Source organism: Agelaius tricolor, unplaced genomic scaffold (genome assembly GCF_023055355.1).
Source record: "Agelaius tricolor isolate 1412-34295 unplaced genomic scaffold, bAgeTri1.0.p SCAF_20, whole genome shotgun sequence".
NCBI lineage: Eukaryota > Metazoa > Chordata > Aves > Passeriformes > Icteridae > Agelaius > Agelaius tricolor.
Window position 1 is genome coordinate 13798019 of NW_027269280.1, and position 21528 is coordinate 13819546.

Genomic DNA, 21528 nt, shown 5'->3' on the forward strand with positions numbered 1-21528 from the left:
TGGTGCTACTCCCAAACAGGTGGAATGTGCCAGGGCAAATAGGAGGGGAGAGAGGGGCTGCTACCCTATGGTCACATTCCCACTGGTAAGACCACCAGAGACTTTCCATTGGGAGTCACCTGTCTGAGCAGGAGAGAAGCCTTCACATGCATCAGTATTGCCAATACTGAAGATGGAGAGAAGCCACCAAATGCCTTTGCTCTCTGCTTGATGCAAAGATCCCAAGGTGCTCAGAACCCTCTGATCCTCTCCAGAAGGATGCTGCCCAGCTCATGCCTACAGGGATGGAGGCTCCCCATCCACAGGAGGGTGTGTGGTGCTCAGAGGCAGCTCTTTGGGAGATGCACAGTCTGTACACCTTCCCCAGTTCTATGCAAACCAGCAGTATTGAGGAGACACATGCAACTGCCCAGCTGCATTTGCACTACCTTAAGGGAGATGTCCAGAATGTCCTCATCCACATTTCCCCCACACTGTTATCAGGTGTCCTGGGAGCTCAAAGAACCTTGAGCTCTCTTGCAAGTGACCATTAAGCTGAAAATCCAGCTGGCACAGGTTGGTGGCCAAGGAAGCCCTGGCCCATTCAGTGCTGCTGCACTGTCAGGCTGAGCAGTTTATTGACTGCGCCACCCTGGTAGAAATGTGGGACTCATGCAGGTGCCCAGGGTGTCCCCCCTGATTCCCAACTGTGTCCTCACAGTGGGTTAACCAGTGGCTGCTCTGAAGCCATTCTGTCACTGTACAGGGTCCTTGGCTCCACTGCTGCAGGCACCATTTAGCTCCCATGGGTCCTGCATGGCTCCCAACAGACTGGTCCAGGCTGCCAGACACATGGAGATGCCAGATCACTGGAATCTGTGCAGGACCGCTGGACACTGGGGCTGTCACACACCTGGGGTTACCAGACCTTTGGGGAAACCAGATCCTGCGTCTGTCTCCAGCATCTGGAGCTGCTGGATCCCTGGGTCAGGTGGATGCTGGGGCTTTCAGGCTCCTGAAGGCTGCCAAACTGCCAGGACAGGCTGACCCTGGGGTCTTTGGGCACCCAGGACTGTTGGACCCCTGGAGCTACTGGAACCACAGGTCAGATAGATCTCAGGGCTGTTGTGCATCTCGGGCTGCCGGATTCCAGATACAGCCAGAGCCTGGGACTGCCGGACCCCCGGGACAATCAAAACCCGGAGCTCTGGGACACCAACAGCTGTCGAACCCCTGGAGCTGCTGGATCCCGGGAGACCCAGACCCCGGAGACCACCAGACTGCTGGAGACTCCCGAGGCTCTGCGGCTTCCAAACCGCCGTGACAGCCGACCCCCGGTGCTACCAGCTCGCGGGCCATCCACACCCCGAGCCACGGGACTCCCAGGACTCCCGGGAGCTGCAGGACCCCCGGGCTGCGCTGGAAGCCAGGACTCCGCATCCTCCCATTCCCCCTCGGGGAACCTCCCCGATTTCAGCGGCGCTGCCCACCCGGTGGAGCCTCTCGGGGCCGTCGGGGCGGCGCTGCCCGGGGCCGGGGCGGCGGCGGCGGCGGCCCCCGGAGCCTGGCCCGCCGTCAGGGGAACCAATGCGGAATTTCCTGGCTGGCGGCGGAGCCCCTCCCGCCGCCGCAGAGAGGGGCGCGGGGGAGGCGGCGGCGAAGCGATCGCAGCGCGGCTTCCGCCCGCCGAGCGGCAGCGGGGACCGGCGGGGACCGGGGCGGGCGGGGAGCGGCAGCGGCAGCGGGCGGGAGGGCAGCGCCCGGCCCTGGCTGGGCTGTGCCGGCTCCGGCTGGGCCCCGGCGCTCCGCCGCTGATGGCGGCCCGTGGGCTGCGGCCGCCCCGCCGCGCCCGGGCCGGAGCCGCGCTGCTGCCGCTGCTGCTGCTGTCGGTGCTGAGCCGCGGAGCCGCCCAGGAGCTGAGCCCCCGCGGCAGGAACGTCTGCAGGGCCGCCGGGTAGGAGCGGGGGCGGGCAGGTGTGCGGGGCGGGACGGGACCCCCAGCGCCGGGCCGGGGCTACGGGACGGGACGGGACGGGACGGGACGGGCTCGCCGGTCCATCCCCCATCCCGGGCAGCCGCGGCGCTGGGCGCCTTCCAAGACAAAGTCCGTCCTGTGCGCGGCTGAGGCGGGGGGAGCCGGCAGCGGGGAGAGCGTGAGGAGCTGAGCCCGAGCGGGGCAGGGACGTGGGGGCTGGTCCTGATCCGCGGGGGGCTGCGGGGAACCGGTCCTGGATGCCCCTGGAGCCAGTCCTGGATGCCCGGGGCCGGTTCTGTTGTACGGAGCTGGGTTTGGGTGTCTCTGGGGATGGAGTCGTGAGAGGGACGGAGGGCAATCCTGCATCCCTGGGGCAGGATCTGCGCTGGGGAGCCGGTCTCGGGTGTCTCCGGGAATCGGGTTGCACTGCTGACCCTGGGCTGGTGGGATACAGGATGCTCCGGGTATCATGGTGAAGCTGTCCCAGGCTGCTGGGGATTGTGGAGCTGGCAGCCCCAAGACCGTCGTGTTTGGCTTCAGAAAGTGGGTGCTGGCATTGTCTAGCTGTCCCGGGGTCATATTCTGCCTGCCGGGCTGGGGGCAGGGTCTCGGGAGATGGCACTGGCTTCTCCCGGCTCCCACTGGTCTCCGTGTCCCACAGGTCCCTTTACAGAGCAGCATCACCTCAGCTGAGCTGCTCTGCAACATTCAGGCTTGGTGTGCCCAGGCTCCCGGGCCAGGCTGGCTCCAGCAAGAGGGGAGAGAGCCCACAGTCACTGCCTCCCGCCTGGGAGAGCTGGATCCCCTGTGCTTGATGGGGGGCCCAGGCCATAAATGCACCTTTACATCTCGCCTGTGAGGTCAGACGAGTCCACAAGGAAAACATGTGCTTCAAGCAAGAGGGGCCGCATAATGGCTCCATTCAGCAGGGCTACAGGGCGCTGGTGCCCCCTCCTCAAATTACAGCCGGAGTTTCCTAAGGAGGCATTACATGAGCCAGAGCAGCCGTAGCTCCCACCGGTGCTGCTCCTTGACAGCAGGGAGCCGTCCCTCCTCGGGGACATGATCTGCACCGCAAAGCTGCCACTGCATCTTGGGGTGGCCGAGGGAACTTGAGTAGTGTCCCCACCTTGTTCCTTGTATGCTGCCCCACGTGCTGGGGGTGAGGTGCCTGGCTTCTCCCCATGCAGAAGGACCCCTCATCCCCACAGGGTGAAGGTGGGGGAGTGTGGAACCAGCACCACAGGCCTCGGACTCACTCACTGTGCCACCCGTGGGTGCCATGGCTATGAAAGAGGCACTGGATGTTGAGTGGGACAGATTGGTTGTGTCCATCTTCTGGCAGGACTGGGGCCTGCAGGCAGCCTAGGGGCTGGGGTGATGGAAAAGAGACAGTCCCTAGGAAGCTCAGATGAAGTTTGCATCATTTTCTATCCCTCACCCTTCTGCAAACCCTTCTTCCCTCTCCATCCACTCACTCGGCACCCACCCCCATCATTGCTGTGTATAGTGCACATGGAGGACTCTCCATACGTTACCATCCAATCCCACCCCAGTGGACCCAAGGCCCTGATGCTGCAGATCCTGAGGCCAGGGGCAGTGGGACTGGAGGTGGCTTTGGGAGGAGGTCCCAATGTCCTCCACCCAAGGCTGTTGGAGCTTGTTGGATCCTTACCTCTGCAAAGCCCCTCCAGACATCCTGTGGAGATGCCACCACAGGTTTCAGAGGGCTCAGGATTGTGTGACTTCTTGGGACCTGGATTCCAAGTAGAAATTCAAGGAATAATTTAGGGCAGAAGAAAAGACCATATTTGGGGCTCTTTGGGGTTTTGTGTTCTAAATTCAACTTATCCTTAAATTTGAAGTTCTTTTATAACTGGTTTCCCATTGCTATGACCAAAGGTGCCAGTGGTGACAGCCTGGACAACTGCTTTGACCCTGTCCTGCTCTCTTGCTAACACTTTCTTTTCCTTTGGTCTTTAATTTTATTTCTCTGCCCAAAGGGTTTCTATTTATGCTCATGATCCTATTCCTGCCTGCCCTGGGGATCTGTCTGTCTGTCTGCACCCTGAGGCTGGTGTCAGGGAGCTGCAGCTGGCATCAGCTGGGGAGTGCCAGTGCCTGGGACCCAGTTATCCCAGGAACACTGTATGCCAGCTGGGTGGCACAGAGGAAGATGAGCACTGGGGTAATGCTTGGAAGGAGCAGTAGGGCGGGGATGGAGAAACACTGGGCATGGGGAGGGTGCCAGTGGTTCTCTGAGCACCAGGATTATGCTGGGTGTCTGCAGGGCTCCTTTGCAGCTCCATCCACTGGGTTGAGCTGGGTAGTCTCACATGGGACCACATGCAGCAGCTCCCAGCTGAGCCCCAGAGTCTTGTTCCTGCTTCCAGGGATGTGAGCCTGCTCCTCATGGTTCAGTGCTCCTCATTGCTTGGTCTGATTGAGGAGCCACTCCTCCTGCCTCAGAGGCCTCTCTGTAGCCATTGGCAAAGTGATTTCCAGGAGCAGTGTAGGATACTAATCCACAAGAAAAATATTCTACCTTTGTGAAAAGCCTGGGATCATTAGCTGAGATCCCAGTGATGCTCAGCATGAGCAGGACATGGCTATGGGGCAGGGGCAAGCCTGGCATGGAGGACTTGTCCCTGCAGGTGACAGCTCCAGCTCTGCACACAGCCCACTCCTTTTCCTCCACATCAGCTGAGGTCTCAAGCCCTGGCCACAGCTCAGAGGCAGCTTTTCATTGTTTTTTTTCTCAGCATTTGTAGTGCTTTGAAGGAAAAAAAGTATTTGCAGAATGGATGTTTGCAGTGCCATGTCCGTGTGGGTCAGGAACGAGCTTTTAAACACATCTCTCAGTTATCCTTTTCCAGTGGTCAAGGGGCATGTGGAACAAGCCCTTTGTCAAGGAGCTGAGGCCATGAAACACCTTTTAGTCCTGCACCCTGATGAGCATTGGTGACCTGCGGCCAGCACTGACCCTCTGTGGGCTGGCTGTGCTGGGACCAGTCCGTGTACCCCACTGGGAGAAATGGTTTTCCAGTGTCACATCCTGGCTACCTCTCCTTGCCACAGGAGCAAGTTTATTTGTTGTCAAAGCTGCTGATAAATGACATGGGTGCTGAGCAGGGTGTGGGAGGCCATCAGCAGGCACAGGGAAGGAGAGATTAGCTATCAGGGAACAGATAAGCCCAAATCCTGTGAGGCGGTGGGCTGGCTCCCAGCTGGGAGTGGTTGTGGTGTTGCTCACCTCCTCCATCTCATGGCAGAAGTTTTCCCCTCCTGCCACCGTGTCCCAATAACTCCCAGCTCCCCACCATCAGCTCATCACAAAGGATATTTTTTGGCACATTTCAGGTGATGCCCATTTTGGTGGCCAGGCTGAGCTGTTGGAGGCAGGTTTCCAAGGTGGAAGGGTTTCCTCTGGTAAACCTGTGATGATTTCATTCTAAAAGCCACCAAACTGAATTTCTAAAGGATGGACTGGTGAAAGCAACCCCAGGTGCAACAGTGAGGCTTTGGCCATGCCATGGGAGGGCAAGAGCACCATGGTCCCTTTTCCACCTCTGCTTGAGTATCCCAGCATAGCTGGCAAAGACTTTTGGGGGGCACAGCCCGAAGCCTTTTGCAGAGAAGGACCTTGACTCTGGCCTGCCCTCAGGGAAGTGATTTGGTGGTTGACCCCCCATTGCCATTAATCCCATGCATTAACCCCTTGCATGCTCGGCGGGGGCAGAGCTCAAGGGTCCCTATGGGGGGGGGGTGTTTGTGCCGCTGCCATTGCAGCATCTTGGGGCTGCTTCCACAGGCTGCAGAGATGGAGCTATTTTGGGCTTCGGCTGCAAGGCATTTTTTCCAGGCCTTGAATCATTTTTGTGGTTCTTTTCTGCCTCCTTTCCAACTTTTCACTGTCCGCCCCGACGAGGGGGACCCGGTGCTGCCGGCGGGGCCGGGCGGGGCTGCGGCCCCGGGGCCGCTCGGGCCGAGGCGCCGCTGGCAGCTCCCGCCCGGCCCCAGGATGAGGCGGTCTGGCAGCCAGACGGGGTCCTGTGACTGCGCTGCGTTCGAGCGAATACTTCCTCGCTGTCTCCTCCTCTTCTGCATTTGTTACATGTAAAGAGGAAAAGGGTGAAAAAAAAGAAAAAAGAAAAAGCCAGATGCATTCCAGGCTGCAGCGCCAGCCCAGCCCGGGTGAAGTTTTCCTTGACTGCGGCATCGGCCGGGGCCGTTAGCGACCCTCCAGCATCGCTCCCTCCCTGTGGGACCAGGCGGTGTGGGTCACCCCAAGGATGAGTGGGTGGCTCCAGGGATGAACAGAGATTTCTGTGGGATCGTGGGGAGTGTACTCCCCACCCCCAATTGCAGCATCATGAGCCCCCAAACATTTGCCCGGGGGGGGTTTTGACAAAGTGTGGGTGAGATGTCCCCACGTGTCCCTTCCCAGCCGAGAGCTGAGCATCCCTGGCTGAGCCTCTGAGTGGGTCTGAGCCCCCATCCTCGTCAAGCTTGTGCCAAAAATGTCCTGCCTGATGATCCTGTGCCTGGTAGTCCCTGGAGGTGATGGCACTCCAGGACTCTCAAGAGCTCAGGGACACATTCCAGCTGCCTGCAGTTGGCCTCCCCCTGCTTCTACATAGGGACATTCCCTGGGAGCTGGCTGTGTTCCAGCTATTCCAGCCAGGTGGTTCCAACCTGCCTTTGGGATTCCATCCCCAGGCCACAAAGCACTAGCCTGCAATTCAAGTCATGTTTTCCCTTGGGACATTTAGAACCTTCCCTTTTTTCTTTTTTTCTTTTTTTTTTTTTTTTTCTGGGGTGGGGGGTGGGGGAGGATCTTTGGATTTTTTTTATTGTGGAGGTTGCACACATGACTTTTGCTTTTTCATCACTCATTAATGGGAAAAACTGGTCCTATTCTTAGTCCTAGCATCACCTTAATGGCTGGTTGGGCATCCATGGGATCCCCCAGCAGATCCATTAACTCTCTGTGTGCTGGAGGAGGAGCCAAGAGCTCTCCTTCCCCTTTGGAGGTGCAGAAACTCCCAGCAGGATCTCTTACTATCATGGCTTCAGTGCTCCTGGCGGGTTTTTGGGAAGGGCCAGGACTTTCTGAGGGTTGTAACTATTTGTGATGCTTTTTTTTTTTATCCCTGCAGCTCCTCAGTTCTCGTGTGCTGCCAGGGATGGAGGCAACAAGGGAGCGAGTGTTTAATAGGTAAACACCAGCATTTTGCTTCATTGGGCTCTGGCCATCCTTCACTGAGCCCTCCTGGCCTCACCACCACTGTCAGGGGCCACCTTGATGTGTCCTGTGGCTGGGACTCCCTGTCCTGGAGCCCTGCAGCCAGAGTCCTGTCTCCCTGCAGTGCCCCAGGCCAACACCATGTGGATGGAATGGGTGCTCAGCCCCAGTGTCAGGAGTCACAGAGCTGTGGGGGTTTCTTTCCTTACCAGCCAGCTCTGGGTCTGAGGACTTGGGGGTGCTGCTCGGGGTCCTAAGGGACAGTGAAGTGTCCTCCAGGGTGAAGGTGCAGCTGCAGGGATGGGACTGAGATTCCTCACAGATGCTGCAGCAGCATGGGGACCTGAGCCAAAGCCAGCAGTGAAGCCAAAGCTGCCCACACCAAGCACGTGGTCTCTTGTGGCCCTCCCCTGAGGGAAGAGGCTGCTGGGGCTGCCAAAGACCACTGAGCTTGGGCTGGGGCCCTAAAAGGTGTCATAGCTCTTTACTGGGGGCCACAGTGAGCCCAGCATGGATGCTCAGCATGAAACCCTGGGAGCATCATTCCCTGCATTGCCACCACAATGGAGGCAGCTGCTCTGGGGCTCCCCCACCCCAGGAGAACTGGAGGTGGCACTTTGCAGCTGGGACCAAAGCACTCATAACCAACTAACCCACTGTGCATGAGCCCTGTAACCACTCACTGCATGTGTCGGGAACGGGATGTGCCTGTTTGGAGGGGAGAAGGACAGGATCTGGCAGGACAATTGGGGGAGGATGGTCCCACAGTGAGCTGTTCTCATCTCCTGCCCCCAAACCTGCTCTAACCTTTAGACTCACTGCTCCTAACCTGTGTAATCTGTCTATTTTAGGGATTTCTATAATATCCATCACCGTAGGTCTAACAACTCCCAGGTAAGGTGGCTGGGATGGGTGGTTGTCTCTCCCTGTCCCAGTGCCTAAGGAAGCTTGTCCAGGATGGTGTGGGATCTGCGAGTGCTGCCTGCACCACATCCTGTGCTTGGCTGGCTCCAGGCATTGGTCTCAGCATGAGATCCCCTCAGCGGGAGAGGGGCTGGTGGCCTTTGGGGGCAAGTGGCCACATGGGAGAGGCAGTGCTGGGATGACAGTGCCCACAACCCCTCTACTCTGTGTCCCCTTCTCCCCTCTAGCAATGCGGAGCTGAGCTGGGACACCATTGGGTGCAGCCTCTGGCAGGGACATGGCTTGGCTGGGTGGCAGGAGGCTGGTGGCTAGGATGGGTGGCATCCTCTCTGGGTGGCAGAGATGGAGCTGAGCTGGGTGGCAGAAGGCTGGTGGAATTTTTCTGCAAAGGGGCTTGCCAGGATGGCACAGTGCCGCAGCTCAGCAGCACTCAGAGGGTCACTGCACAGCCCTTTTTCTGCTCTGGGGGGGCCTGGGGGGCTTTAGGGCACAAACACTGGTACTCATGGCTGCTGTCTGTCCATCTGTACAGCCGTGTGCGAGGGGAACTTCACCTGCAAGGAGAACGAGGTATGCGTCAGGCCTGGCGAGTGCCGCTGCCGCCACGGCTACTTTGGTGCCAACTGCGACACCAGTGAGTACTGGCGGGTGCCTTTGTGTCCTCAGGGGGTTCACCGGGGTGGACCTGGCTCATCCTGGGGTGACTTTCCAGAGCAGATCATCAGGGATGGAACTGTGAATGCTCTAGCTCTGCCCTTGCCTGTCCCCTGGCTCTGTTTCCCAGGGCATTGTCCTCTTGCCGGGGTCTCCTCTTAGATCCGGTGCGCTGGGGGGAGGAGAGGGAGGACTGTGGTCAAGAGGTGCTTGGGGGACTGGAGGTCTCCGTTGGTGCCTGGCATGGGGCTGTCCCTGTGGGCAGTGCTGAGGCTGATGGCTCTCCCTCCAGAGTGCCCCCGGCAGTTCTGGGGTCCCGACTGCAAGGAAATGTGCACCTGCCATCCCAATGGGCAGTGCGAGGATGTGACGGGCCAATGCACCTGCAACCTCAACCGCTGGGGCCCCAAGTGCGAGAACATCTGCCTCTGCAAGCACGGCAAGTGCGACCAGAAGACGGGCAAATGCACCTGTGAGCCAAACTGGTGGGGCCCACAGTGCTCCAGCTCCTGCTACTGCAGCCACAACTCCCAGTGTGACCAGCAGACAGGCAACTGCCTGTGCCAGCCTGGCTGGTGGGGCCGTGGCTGCAACAACCAGTGCTCCTGCAACAACTCGCCCTGTGAGCAGTTCACAGGGCGCTGCCAGTGCCGGGAGAGGACCTTCGGGCCTCGCTGCGACCGCTACTGCCAGTGCTACAAGGGCAAGTGCAACCAGGTGGACGGGACCTGCACCTGCGAGCCGGGCTACCGGGGCAAGTACTGCCGCGAGCCGTGTCCGGCCGGCTTCTACGGCCAGGGCTGCAGGAGGCGGTGAGTGGCCATCCCTGCTAGCTCTGATCCGGCACCGGTGGGAGGTGACAGCAGGAGGATTTGGGCTGTGCTGGGTGATGGGTTCCCCTCGTTGCAGGTGTGGGCAGTGCAAGAGCCTGCAGCCGTGCACCGTGGCCGATGGGCGCTGCCTGACATGTGAGGCGGGCTGGAATGGCACCAAGTGCGACCAGCCCTGCTCACCTGGCTTCTATGGAGAGGGCTGCGAAAAGCTCTGTCCCCCCTGCAAGGATGGCCACACCTGCAATCACATCAATGGCAAATGCTCCCACTGCAATCCGGGCTGGATCGGAGACCGGTGAGTGCAGCTGAGTGCAGCACTGGGTTCTGGGAGAGCAGTGCCTGACTTCCCTGATTCTCCCAGGGAACAGGGTCACTGAAGGGTTTTGCAGCCCTTGAACCGATCCTGGGCACAGTAGTTTGCAGAAGAGCATCCCAGCTTGAGAGCTGAGCCCCACTGACCCATCCAGGGTCCGAGGGGCATAGGCAGGGGTCTCGCAGACTCCCTCCAGTTCCATGGCTGTGTCAGTGGGCTCAGTCCATCCCTGTACCCCTCTCCTGGCTTCAGAAACCACAAGCCAACACAGTGATATACAGCCCCGTCTCCGTGCATGTGGAGGGATGCTGGAGGTCCCCAGGTGCTCCAGCCTCTTGCCCTCATCCCTCCCAGGTGTGAAACCAAGTGCCGGAACGGGACATATGGGGAGAACTGCGCCTTCGTCTGCAGCGACTGCGTCAATGGCCAGTGCCACTTCGAGACTGGGCAGTGCCTCTGCCACCCCGGCTCCCATGGCACATAGTAAGTGAGGCACTGGTGAGCTTGCTTGGGGGCACCTCATGGCACAGGTGATGCTCAGGCACCTCCTGCCCCCTTGTGCCCTATGCTATTGCCAGCTGAGAGGTTTCCTGCAGCAGAAGCACTCTTGGGCAATAGCTGGGATGATTGGTGAGCAGAGGGGGAAGGACAAGCTCACAGAGCAGCAAGGGGTGTTGTGCTTTAGAAAAGGCCTGTTTGGCAAAAACAAATCAACAAAAAGTGGTGGTTTGTTGGGGTTTTTCAAGTCAAGGGTGGAATTTCTGTCCAAAAACAGAGAGAAAACCACATCACAGAATTACAAACAGCCTCACAGGGATGACATTCCTGGGGGGCTCCCACTTAAAGCTCTGCCTCTGGCTGGGGTCTTCCCCAGGCTTCTCCTTCCCCCACTCCAGGGGCACAAGGGCCATCGAGGGTCTTCATCCTCGGGTAGTTTTTCCCAGCATGGGAGTGAAATGTTGTGTGAAAAGATGAGGAAAGCATTTTCCACCCAGCTGGGACATGCAGACAGCTCCCCCAGGTCCTGCTGCGTGGTGCTCAGGTTTTCCCAGTAATTAACAGAGGGTGACAGTGAGGATGGGGATTTAGAGCTGGCATCTTGCCCATGCTGGCATTTCACTCAAGGCATAAGAACAGAGAGCATTTGCATTTTGGGGGGTGGTGTGCTGGGGCTTTGACAACTACCTGTGGTGCTGGAACAGTTGCTGGACACTGGCACCAGTTTAGGATGCCCAGCCTGGGCATCATGGCCACCTTTGGTAGCAAAGGCAGAGGTGAGAGGGTCTCAGGGGGGTGTGGTGATGCTTTCAGCACAGTGCCAGAGGGCAGAGTGTGGATTAACCTGTTCTGAGACCCTGGCACAGCACTGGGAAGATGGGGATGGGGGGATGCTCAGGATGCAGCCTTGGTGCTGGAACCTTGAGCTGAGCTGTGCCAAGTGGTGCAGTCAGGCAGGCTCAGGAACGTTCTGGGTGCTCAGGCAAATCCCTGCAACTATATCCAAACCAATGTTTTTGTCAGCAGGGTACAATTTTGCTAAAAAGGGGATTTCTGCAATGAAGGCAAAAGCAACATCCTTGCCATACAACATGTCCTCTCAGCTCTGTGTCAGGAGCATGCTAAAGGAGCAGCTGCTAAAATATTTTTGTGTTCACAAAGTGCTTTATCTTCTCTGTCTTTCCCAGAAGTATCAGGACTCTCCTGGAAAAAAATCACCCTCCTCTGCTCTCCCAAAATCTCAGCCTGGGGCAGAACTGTGGGGCCAAGTGGTGGGGTGAGAGGTTTGGCCTTGCTGGGGGACTATTCCTGCTCCTGTTCTGCTGCTTTAGCTGCCCTGTGCAGCACAGCAGACACAGGAGCTCAGCACCCATCCTGGCAGGCACATGACAGGTGCACAACTGGCACATGACAGGCACACAGCAGGCACCAGGCTTGGCCAAGGTGGCACTTTGCAAGTTGTTGGAGTGTGAAATGGGCTGAGCAGCCTTGGGGCATGGTGCCCAGGGCTGGGGGCAGCTGTGTCCCCAGGGGAGTGGGTTTGGGCTGGGGCCCACTGGCTCCGTCCAGCTGCAGCCACTCCAGCTGGGATGCAGCTGGCAGAGGATTTGGTGCCCAGCAACACTGCCAACATGTCCCAGCTCCAGCTGGGTCCTGCTCTGCGGTACTTGGCCCATGGCTGGGGAGACAGGTTGGGATGGATCTGCTGACACCACATTTTCCATGCTCAAGCCCTTGAGACTTGTAGATCGGTGCCCATTTATGCTTGTCCCCATCATCTCCATGACACCATCAGGAAGTCATTTTACCAGCAGTGGAGATTTGGCACCAGGCATAACCAAACTGGAAGGGTCTTAGGGCTGCTTTGTTGTTTTTCCTTCTTGGAGGCAAAAAAAATGTCAATCTGGGCACTTTCCCAGCTTGTGGCCACTGTGGCTTTGCCTGGCTTGGTGTGGGGTGGGGCTTGGAGTGTCGTGGCCACATCACCATTGAGCTGAGCTGAAATCCCTGTGAGTGAGTGACATCAGGGTATCTTTAGATGTGACTGCTGGGTTGATGACCTTTCCTAATTACTGTGTCTAATGGTGAAGTGACATGCAGAGAGCAGTAAGAGTGTCTGAGATCCAGCTGGGCCAAATCCCTTGAGTGATGAGGCAAAGCCATTGCATGGGTGATGGGCTCCTGATCCCTGTGGATTAAGGGTTCCCCCAGGGTGTGGAGGAGCTGTGTCAGAGCAAGCTGGAGGCGTGCTCCCTGGAACATGGAGGGTTTGGGAGAAGCTGGCAGCCAGGTGGCTCCCGCTGTTGTGCCTGGGGTGGGGGATGCACTACTCTCATCCAGCCCTTCCCTCCAGCTGTAACCTGACTTGCCCTCCTGGACGCTACGGAGCCAACTGTGCCGAAGTCTGCGGCTGCCACGATGGCGCCTGCGACCCCCTGACGGGTGCCTGCCACATGGGTGAGTGCCAGGCACTGGGGCTGGGCTCTGCCACGGGCTGGGCTCTGCCACACGCTGGCCCCGGACTGAGCCACGGGTCTGCCTTGCAGAGGCCAACCAGAGGATGGGGGTGATCGGGGCAGGGGCCCTCCTGGCACTGCTGCTCATCCTCCTGCTCTCCCTGCTCTGCTGCTGCTGCGTGTGCCGCAAGAAGGACGAAGCCAGCGGGTGAGTGCCGGGGCCAGGAGGGATCTCTGCAGGTTGGGAATGTGGAACATCAGTGGGTCCTGGGATTGACAGGGGGATGCAGAGCCCATGCTGGGACAGTGGTTGTGCAGGGAAACTGAGGCAGAACTGTGCTGCTCACATGACACCACATGGGTACAAGGGTCTGAGCAGTCCTGCTGCATCATCAGGGCTGATGGAGGGACTCAGGGTGAGCCCTTACAGGGGAACACCCTCCTGCTCTGACTTTGTTTCTCTCTCGTGGGCCATCATTTCACGGACACCTGCCAAGTCCCCTCCAGTCACTAGGGTCTGGAGCTGACCTGCAAAGCGGGCCCTGAAATACAGCAAGGGCTACACAACACGGCCAAAACCTTCAGAACAAATACCTGGGCCAAGGGATGAGGCCTAGGGGACAGGGGGGATGCTGACTGTCCCACATGGGGATGGATGATCAGAGCTGGGAGGATGGGTTCCTGCAGCAAGGTCGGGATGCTGACAGCATTTTAGAAGCACCAGGTTAACATCCTACCATGATAATAGGAGTGGGGACAGACTCAAGGCGGGGGGAAAGGTTTGTGCTGCTCAGCAAGAGATGAGGGGACTGTTGGAACTCCTCCAGATGTAGAGAAAACCCCCTCGTGCCACCAGCCACTGCACAGGAATTTTCCAGAAGCTTCCCCTTGCAGCTCTGCAAGCTCAATCCCAGCCAGGCACAGCTGGTTTGGAGAGCCTGCTGGCTGCAGGTAATGATCCTGCAGATAAAGCACAAACCCATCAGGTGAGGAATGGCCCAGGGAGAGGGGAAATGGCTCCAGACAGTTTCCTCTCTCCCAGGGTGCCCAGACCACAATGTCCTCAGACTACTGGGTGACCCATGGAGCTGTCCCAGAGTGGTTCCTTGCAGGTTCCCTTGAGTCAACTCACAAAGCCACTCACTCCTGTAGCTGCGGAAAATTGCTCGAAAATGTGGCCCCAAGAGGCTTCAAAACCATAGAGCAAATAAAGAGAAGCCACACGTTTGGCTTTGGGTTGGGATGATTTTTTTTTTAAGGTTTGGGGTCTTGACCAGACATTGCAGGTATTTTGGGGCTGCACTGCCAATGGCCGTGGTTGGATCCAATCTTCCCACCCTTCCCTGGCACTGCTCGACGTCCTGGTGTGATGCAAGCTGGTTCCTGGGGCTGGCAGCAGCCTCTGTGGGTCCTCAACTCCTTCAGCCTGGGCACACTCCTGCTTTTCATCCACCCCTTTATCACTCCAAAACCCCTTTGCACTTGCAGCATCCCTGAGCTGCTGCCTGTTTCTGTTGCCCATGAAGGCTGTCCCCACCCCAGGAGGGGAGCAGTGCCTCTGATAGTGCCATTACCTTTTCTGCAGCTCCAGCCAGGACCCAGCAGCAGCCAAGAAGCCTCCAAGACGTTTGTGTGGGCGGTTCAGCCGGATTGGGATGAAGCTCCCACGCATCCCCCTGCGCCGCCAGAAGCTGCCCAAGGTCATGGGTAAGGCGCTGGGGTTTGGGGAAGGTGCAGAGAGCCAGGTTTTACTCCTGTCAGGGAAGCACGTGTGGCTCAGAGCAGCCTTTGCAGCCCCAAGACAGGGTGGTGAGCATGGCAGGGCAGTGGCAAGGACACACAGATCCCTGGGAGCATTTCAGTGGTTGGTGTGAGCTCGCAGGAGCTCAGCCCTTTCTGTCTGCAGCTTCTGGATGTCCAAGCACATTTTGCTTTGTGAGGATGCAAAGGCTGTACCTGGTTCTAGAGCTCTGCTGAGTAGTTTTGGGTTTATTCTCCTGAGGTTCCCCTGGAGAGGAATGGTCTCTGTTACGCAGCAAGATGCCTTGTTAGTGCTTTGATCCTGAAGTAACCCCAGGAGCCAGAGCATCTGGGCAGATGCCCTCCCTCCTGCCATGTGCAGCAGAGTTGAGGATGGAGGGGCAGAGATTTGGGTTGAGCTTCACACTCTGCCCAGGCACAGAACTGGGTTGTAGCGAGCTGTTCATATCTGGCAGAGCCCCTGATCTGGCACTGTCAGGGCTGTTGGGGACCCCCTGCATCCCAGCAGCTGGGGAATGCTGTCCCTTGTACTCTGAACTCTCCTTGCAACTCTTCCTAGCATGGGGAGCTGGGGATCTGCTGTAACCCCATTAACTAAACTTTGTGTGAAGGCAGCAATCCCTGCCCTGTGCTGGGATGCGTTTCAACCCCAGCCCCCTTCCTGAGCCCAGCCCCTCCCTGGGGCCACGTCCTGGCACACAGTGGCTCAGCCTGAGGCTAAATCCCTCATCCCAGGCAGGACACAGAGGTGACCCCCATCCCAGCACACCAGGCACTACTTCAGCACCCAAGCTGGGGGGATAACCCCTCGCCACGAGGGGCACAGCAAAGCCCTACCTGGAGCAGGGTGTGCTAGGGCCCAAGAAACATTCCTGCTGCAAGGATAACAGAGGTTCATAGAGGCTGTGTTTGTGCAAGGGGCCAGGGAAGGGCTGGGGGAGGACAGAGGGTGCCTGTGTGCAGTGAGGGTGAGGGGGGCTGCCTGCAGGCAGCTGGCAGCAGTCCAGCTGCTCTGTGTGCACAGGGCAGCAGCAGCCCAAGGAAAGGCTGAGGGTGCTTAGGATGGTCTCAGGTCCCAGCAGGGCTGGGGCTGTTCCTGGAGTCTGTCATGGAGCTGAGAGTTGGCATCTCCCTGGAGGGAAAGGCTTTGGTCAGAACTTGCCTTGTATTATCTGGCACAGTGGAGTCCATGTGGGCTCCAGCAGCTCCCAGTCCCACTGACACGTGTCTGGCAGTGCCTCCAGCCCCCACAGGGTCTGGGGACCCCAGGGTGACAGTGCTCTGTTGGGTTGCCTGTAGTAGCTGCCCCCCTGATGCCCAGTGACCAGGCTGCCACATCATGACCGCACGTGGTGCTGTGGAAGCCACAACACCTGCAGAGGCCATTTGTTCCCCATGCTGGTCCTGCCCCAGCAGGGGGGTCCCAGGGTTACTGAAGTACCCCATCCCAAGGGTCAAGCCAGTGCTGGAGGTGCTCAGGACCTTGTGGGGATGTCACAGTGAAACTGGTGCTGGCTGGCCCAGGCAGTGGTCACTCTGGATCTGCCCACAGTCCTGGCCATGTGTTTGCTGACACCAGGTGGGTTTTCTCTTCTGGGCTCAAACACCAGTGAGCACAAGCCTACTCATAGCAGAACATTCCCAGGTGGGACTGCAGGTCTTGAAGCCCCACTAGAGCTCATTGGGTGCCTGGAGCCTCAGGGTCCTCCCTCAAAACTGCTCCCCAGCCTTGGCACCAGTTTTGGATCCACACCATCTCCCCAGGGATTGCACCTGAGCTGTCAGCCTGCAGGGCCACCCTGGGCTCGCACCAGCAGCCATAGGGCAAGCGTTTGTGGACCCCTGTGTGTGGGATTTGCTCACGTCACCCTGAAGATGCCAGGGCTAACCTGAGCCCAGCACCCCACCACGTGTCCTCCCCAAGCAGCAAAGCTCACCAGCTCCAAGAGTGATGCCGATCATGGGGAGCTTGGGATGAGTGGGAGGGGATGGCCAGGAGGACCCTGGGATCCCTCTCTCATGGTTCTTCTGCTGCTGTTCTCTGCCTCATCCCAGTCTTGAGACCAACTGGCCACTGTGCAGGCAGGGCTGGCGTTGTTATCCTGATGCTGTGGCTCTGGGAGATTTTGGGGAGCAGTGACAGGTAGAGATATGTGGGAAGCATCCACATTTCTCTCAGCCCCAACAGCCAGGGAAGAAAAATCCCTGGCAACCATGCTGGAGACCCCAAGCCTCCCAAAGCTTCCAGGTGCACTACATATCCTTATTTTATAATCTGGCTGTGTCATGGGTCTCCCTGCAGTCCTGGAGTCGCCTCGTGGCTGTGAGTCCCAGCCCTCGGCACGCCTCCTCTCAGGAAGCATCTCCCTTCATCTGCTTCCAGACGGCTGCTTTTAATTTTCTCTTTTTGGTTTTTATTACAAGGAAAGCCATGTTGGAGCTGCTGCCTCCCCCTCTCTGGGCCATTTGCTCTTTAAATATCTCTGCTTGGGTTTTTGTTTCTCCTTGCTCTAAGAAGCCCAACTATGCATGGGTGAGTGTGTAGTACTGCTGTCATTTTAACAGCCCTACATGTCTAAAGCCAGATTCCCTAGTAAAGGATAAACATTCCAGTGGGCATCACAATTACACTAAAAGATATTTTATTGTAAATCAGGGATGTGCTGCAAGGTTCAAACAGTCCAGGCAGGCCGTTGCAGCATGACTGGGATGCAATTGGGATGTTCAGTCAAAGGTTAAAAATACCTGGCGATACCCATGTACAGCTGGGACCCTCTCTGTGCATGGGGTTTTCATGGAATCACAGACTGTCCTGAGCTGGGAGGGACTCACAGGGATCATCAGTGCAGCTCCTGGCCCTGCACAGACATGCCAATAGTCTCACCCTGTGCCTGAGAGCATTGTCCAAACAGTCCTGGAGCTCTGGCAGCCTTGGGGCTGTGCCCATTCCCTGGAGAGCCTGGGCAGTGCCCAGCACCCTCTGGGACCACCCTTTTGCAGCCCTTCGTCCAAAGCAAGCCTCTGCTCTGCTTTGGAGGCGGCCTGTCACTGTCCCAGGGGACAAAAGCCAGTGGAAGGCAATGGGGACAAGTGCATCTACTGCTGCATGGCTCTCTGGGAGCAGCTGGGTGCTGCCTCAGTTCTGTGGGTACCCAAGGAGGCTGCTGAAGCTGTGGGCACCTGGGGAAGCACCTCAGGATGTGTTGGGACATGAGCTTATGCAGAAAAAAGCCTTAAAAAATATCAAGCTGAAAAAAAGGCACTGCAGCCCAGACAACTCCTAACTGCTCATCTTCTCTATTTTGTTTTATTAACACAGTTTTTCCTCTGGTGGTTTCTCTCTTCCACTTTGCTTCTCTGTGGGTGGCCCCTTGGCAGAGGGGCAGTGCCAGGGCGTGAAGGGAGGGATGCTCCTACTCAGCTTCAGGAGGGATGAAGCTGGCAAAGGGATTGAAAAACGGCAGAATAGGGAAAATGCACATCCCTCTGCTGCAGGCTTCCTTTGATCATCCTGAATCCATGTGCAAAAGCACATGAAAAAGGAAAATTCAGACAGTGATGCTGAAGTGGGAATTAGTGGAATTAAAGTCAGCAGCTAATTTTCTCCCTGGGAAGGGGACAGTCACAGTGCCAGGACCCTCTTTGCAGGGTGGCTGTGCTGGGTTGCGCAGCTCATGGGTGACCACCAAGACAGTCACCAAGTCCTCGTGGGACGCAGGGTTTGGGTGACTTGTCCCTCCACCATGTGAATCCTCAATTTGGGCAGCTGGAGATGGAGATAGATGGAAGTGTGAGGCTTGAACAGACTCTGCTGCCCACAGCGCAAGCATGGGGGATACTGGTCATCACCACTGCTGATTGATGGCTTTTGTGGACACTTGGCTGAGGGACCTTGTGGGACTGTGCAGCAAGAAGTGTCCCCATGCCTTGGAGGCTGTCCCTGTCCCTGACACCCAGCAGGAAGCTGGGCAGTGGGGAGCTGTGCAGCTTCCCACCCTCCTGGCTGGCAGCGGGGACTGGGGGGTTTGGCAGAACTGACATTGACAACAGTTCCTTGCCCTCACAGTGGCCCATCATGACCTGGAAAACACCCTGAACTGCAGCTTCATCGAGCCACCCTCTGTGGTGGAGCAGCCTTCCCCATCCTGGTCATCCCGCGGCTCCTTCTCCTCCTTTGACACCACAGACGAGGGGCCCGTGTACTGTGTCCCCCATGAAGGTGAGCAGTGTGCATGCCCAGGGGACTTTAGGGACAATACCAGGGGCCTGCTCTATGGAGAGCTGTCACTCTTGCATGGTGGGGACCGTGTCACCCTGGTACCTGATGCCCCAGGAAGGAGTGCAGGTTCCAGTCATGCCTCGCATACGGTTTCAGAGCTCCCTCCTCCAGCATTTGATGCTCCAGGGTTAAGAGCCAGGATATCTCTGACTGGGACCCTGACTGGTAGGACACTTTCCTGCAGGAGCATCTCAGTCCTTCCCCTCCGCAGGCACATCCCACCTAACACTGCTGTGCTGTCTTCCCGCAGAGAGCATGGGTGACAGCAGGGACAGAGGGACACCTGCCAGCCCTGGGGACAAGCTGGTGGCCCCAGTCAGCGGGGAGGAAGCAGGAGAATACACGTTCCTGAAGGAGACGGGCTCTGTCAGAGCCTTCCCGACCGACAGCAGTGAGACCCCCCTGCTCAAGTCCTCGGACAGCGAGCGCTCCTCCTGTGGCTCGGGGTCGGCTGGCGCCGCGCTCTACGCCAGGGTCGCCCGCCTCTCCAAGCAGTCCAGGGAGGAAGAGGATGCCACCGCGGAGCCCCGCAGCCCCGGGAAGCCGCCGTCCCCGGAAAGGACCAAGCCCCGTCCTCCAGACCCGGCCACAAAGCCCAAAATCTCCTGGATCCACGGCAGGTACAACTCTGGCCAGTCCAACTCGCTGCCGGCACCCAGCCAGTCCCCAGAGCAAGTGGCCGCCCGGTCCGGCAGCCCCGAGCAAGGCCAGGGTTTGGCCAAGAGGAAGAGGAGTCCGAGCGAGACGTCGGCCCATGTGCAGGGCAGAGCAGAGGACAAGGGCGGCGCCCGGAGCAAGGAGAAAGCGCAGAAGCAACCGAAGGAGCCCGGCGTCCTCGAGGGCAAATCCAGTCTCTACGGGGAGCCGCAGTCACCCTCCAAACCCAAGCAGAGGAGCAAAGCCGGCTCCGAGCCGATGGAGACCATCAACGGGGCGGTGCAGAACGCCTTCCGAAAGATGGGCGCCTTCCAGCCGGAGCGGCGGGCCGGGGACACCAGGGATGCTCCTTGTAGCCCCGGCACCAGCAAACCCCGCTCCGAGCCGCTGCATCCCCAGCTGGCCTCCGAGCTGGCCGCCCAACTGAAGGAAAAGACTCAGAGCCTCAACAAGGGGGACGGAGGCATCCGGGCGAACGGGGTCAGTGCCCAGCGGGAGAAGCCCACCCCTCCGCAGAAAGCCAAGCGCTCGGCGGCCGCCGGCGGCCAGAAGACCAGCAAACCTTTGCTGCCCACCTCTCCCCATCTGCAAAAACTGATCCCTGCGGCCGCCGAGACGGCAGCTGGGGAGCCCAAGTGGATGGAGAAGCCAAGTGCCGGCAGCGGCCAGGATCAGACTCTCCCCACTGAGCAGACAGCCAAGAAAACCCCCATTAAGAAGCCTCCCAGGAAGAAGAGCCGGGAAGCTAGCCTGGAGCCCCCCAGGGCAGCTGCTGTGCCTGCTCAGGCAGTGCAGTGACCGGGAACCGGGCACGGCCCCGCACCGGCCGCACGCCGGGAAGAAAGACATTTGCCAGCACAACCAGCGAACGTGGGAGCCTGGACTGGGCTGGGGGCACTGGAAGAGCCTTGATCCTCCCTTTATCCCCCTCCACCTCACTCATCTCCCATTTTTCCTTAGTCCCCCTGCCCTAGGACCCGGTCCCTTACTCTGTGCCCTGCTCCTGCTCTCTGCCCGGGTCTAAGCTCGCCCGCCCTCCCCGCGCGGGGCGGGACCGCCAGGAGCCGGCCCGGCCGCCAACCCGGGGGGCTCCGTGTCTGGCGTATCCCCCCCCCCCCCCCCCTTTTTTTTTGTAGCAGTATTATCGACCGCATAAGCAGCGCTTGTTGTACTAGACGTGCCCACGGTATATTCTGCAGTAACCGAGACGCTCGCTTCCCGTGCTCCGCTCCGATCTGTCGGGGTCGCGGAGCACGGGAGAGGGAGGGAGCTGCTGCTTAGTGCCCTGGGCAGTGCCAGAGATGTGCCCCACGTCCATCGCTGGCAGCAGCTCCCCTGCCCCGGAGCCCTCCAGGCACAGCTCTCCACTGCCGGTGCATGCCGGAGTGGGGTCGAGCTGGTTTCGACCGATGCCACCCTCCCTCCCCTCCGCCGCGGCGCTGCTCCTGGCCAGGAGGAAGCACTATTTATGGATGGAGGTGGACGCCCTTTGGGTTCCTGCATCCCATCCAATGGAGTTGGAGGGATTAGTTTGGTATGAGAGAGCCTGGCACCTCTGCAGAGCGCTTTCCTAATAAAAATGTATTTCTTCTGTAGCTGGGTGCCATCTATCCCTGCCCCAACCTTCCCGTGGGTGGGCAACATGCCTAGCCTTGCTTGGGTGCTACCTGGTCCTGAGTGGGATGCAGTGGGGAGATGGATGACCTTGCAGCAGTACAGGCAGGTGGTAACAAGCAGCAGACAAATGGGAGGCAGGTCCCCACTGGGGCTGCTGCTACACATGCTCACCTGCCATCAGAGATGAGCCCTGAGGACAAGATGAGGATCTTCCCTTCCCCAGTATCCAGTGTTATCCCAGTGGCTTACTGGTCCCATGGTCAGACACTGCTCAGTGTAGCCTGGGTCAGGCCCTGAGGTTCAAGAGAGCAGAGAGCCCACCCCTGGGTCTCAGGGT

The 21528-nt window shown here is 58.6% G+C and overlaps 1 protein-coding gene across 3 annotated transcripts; it reads left to right on the forward strand.

Moving 5' to 3' along the window:
- The first annotated feature begins 1010 nt into the window (after positions 1–1010).
- SCARF2 (scavenger receptor class F member 2) lies at positions 1011–21169 on the forward strand. Of its 3 annotated transcripts, XM_071445803.1 has the most exons (12): positions 1856–1933; positions 7114–7172; positions 8051–8093; positions 8656–8757; positions 9070–9589; positions 9687–9905; positions 10278–10406; positions 12775–12878; positions 12968–13085; positions 14463–14584; positions 18705–18857; positions 19168–21169. In XM_071445803.1, the coding sequence occupies exons 5-12, from the start codon at positions 9108–9110 to the stop codon at positions 20370–20372; spliced, it is 2532 nt and encodes an 843-aa protein (XP_071301904.1). In that variant the 5' UTR covers positions 1856–1933; positions 7114–7172; positions 8051–8093; positions 8656–8757; positions 9070–9107; the 3' UTR covers positions 20373–21169. The 3 variants fall into 3 exon arrangements, with proteins under 3 accessions (XP_071301903.1, XP_071301905.1, XP_071301904.1); XM_071445802.1 differs by lacking the exon at positions 8051–8093 and having other exon boundaries at positions 1011–1933; XM_071445804.1 differs by lacking the exons at positions 7114–7172; positions 8051–8093 and having other exon boundaries at positions 1846–1933.
- The last annotated feature ends 359 nt before the right edge of the window (positions 21170–21528 follow it).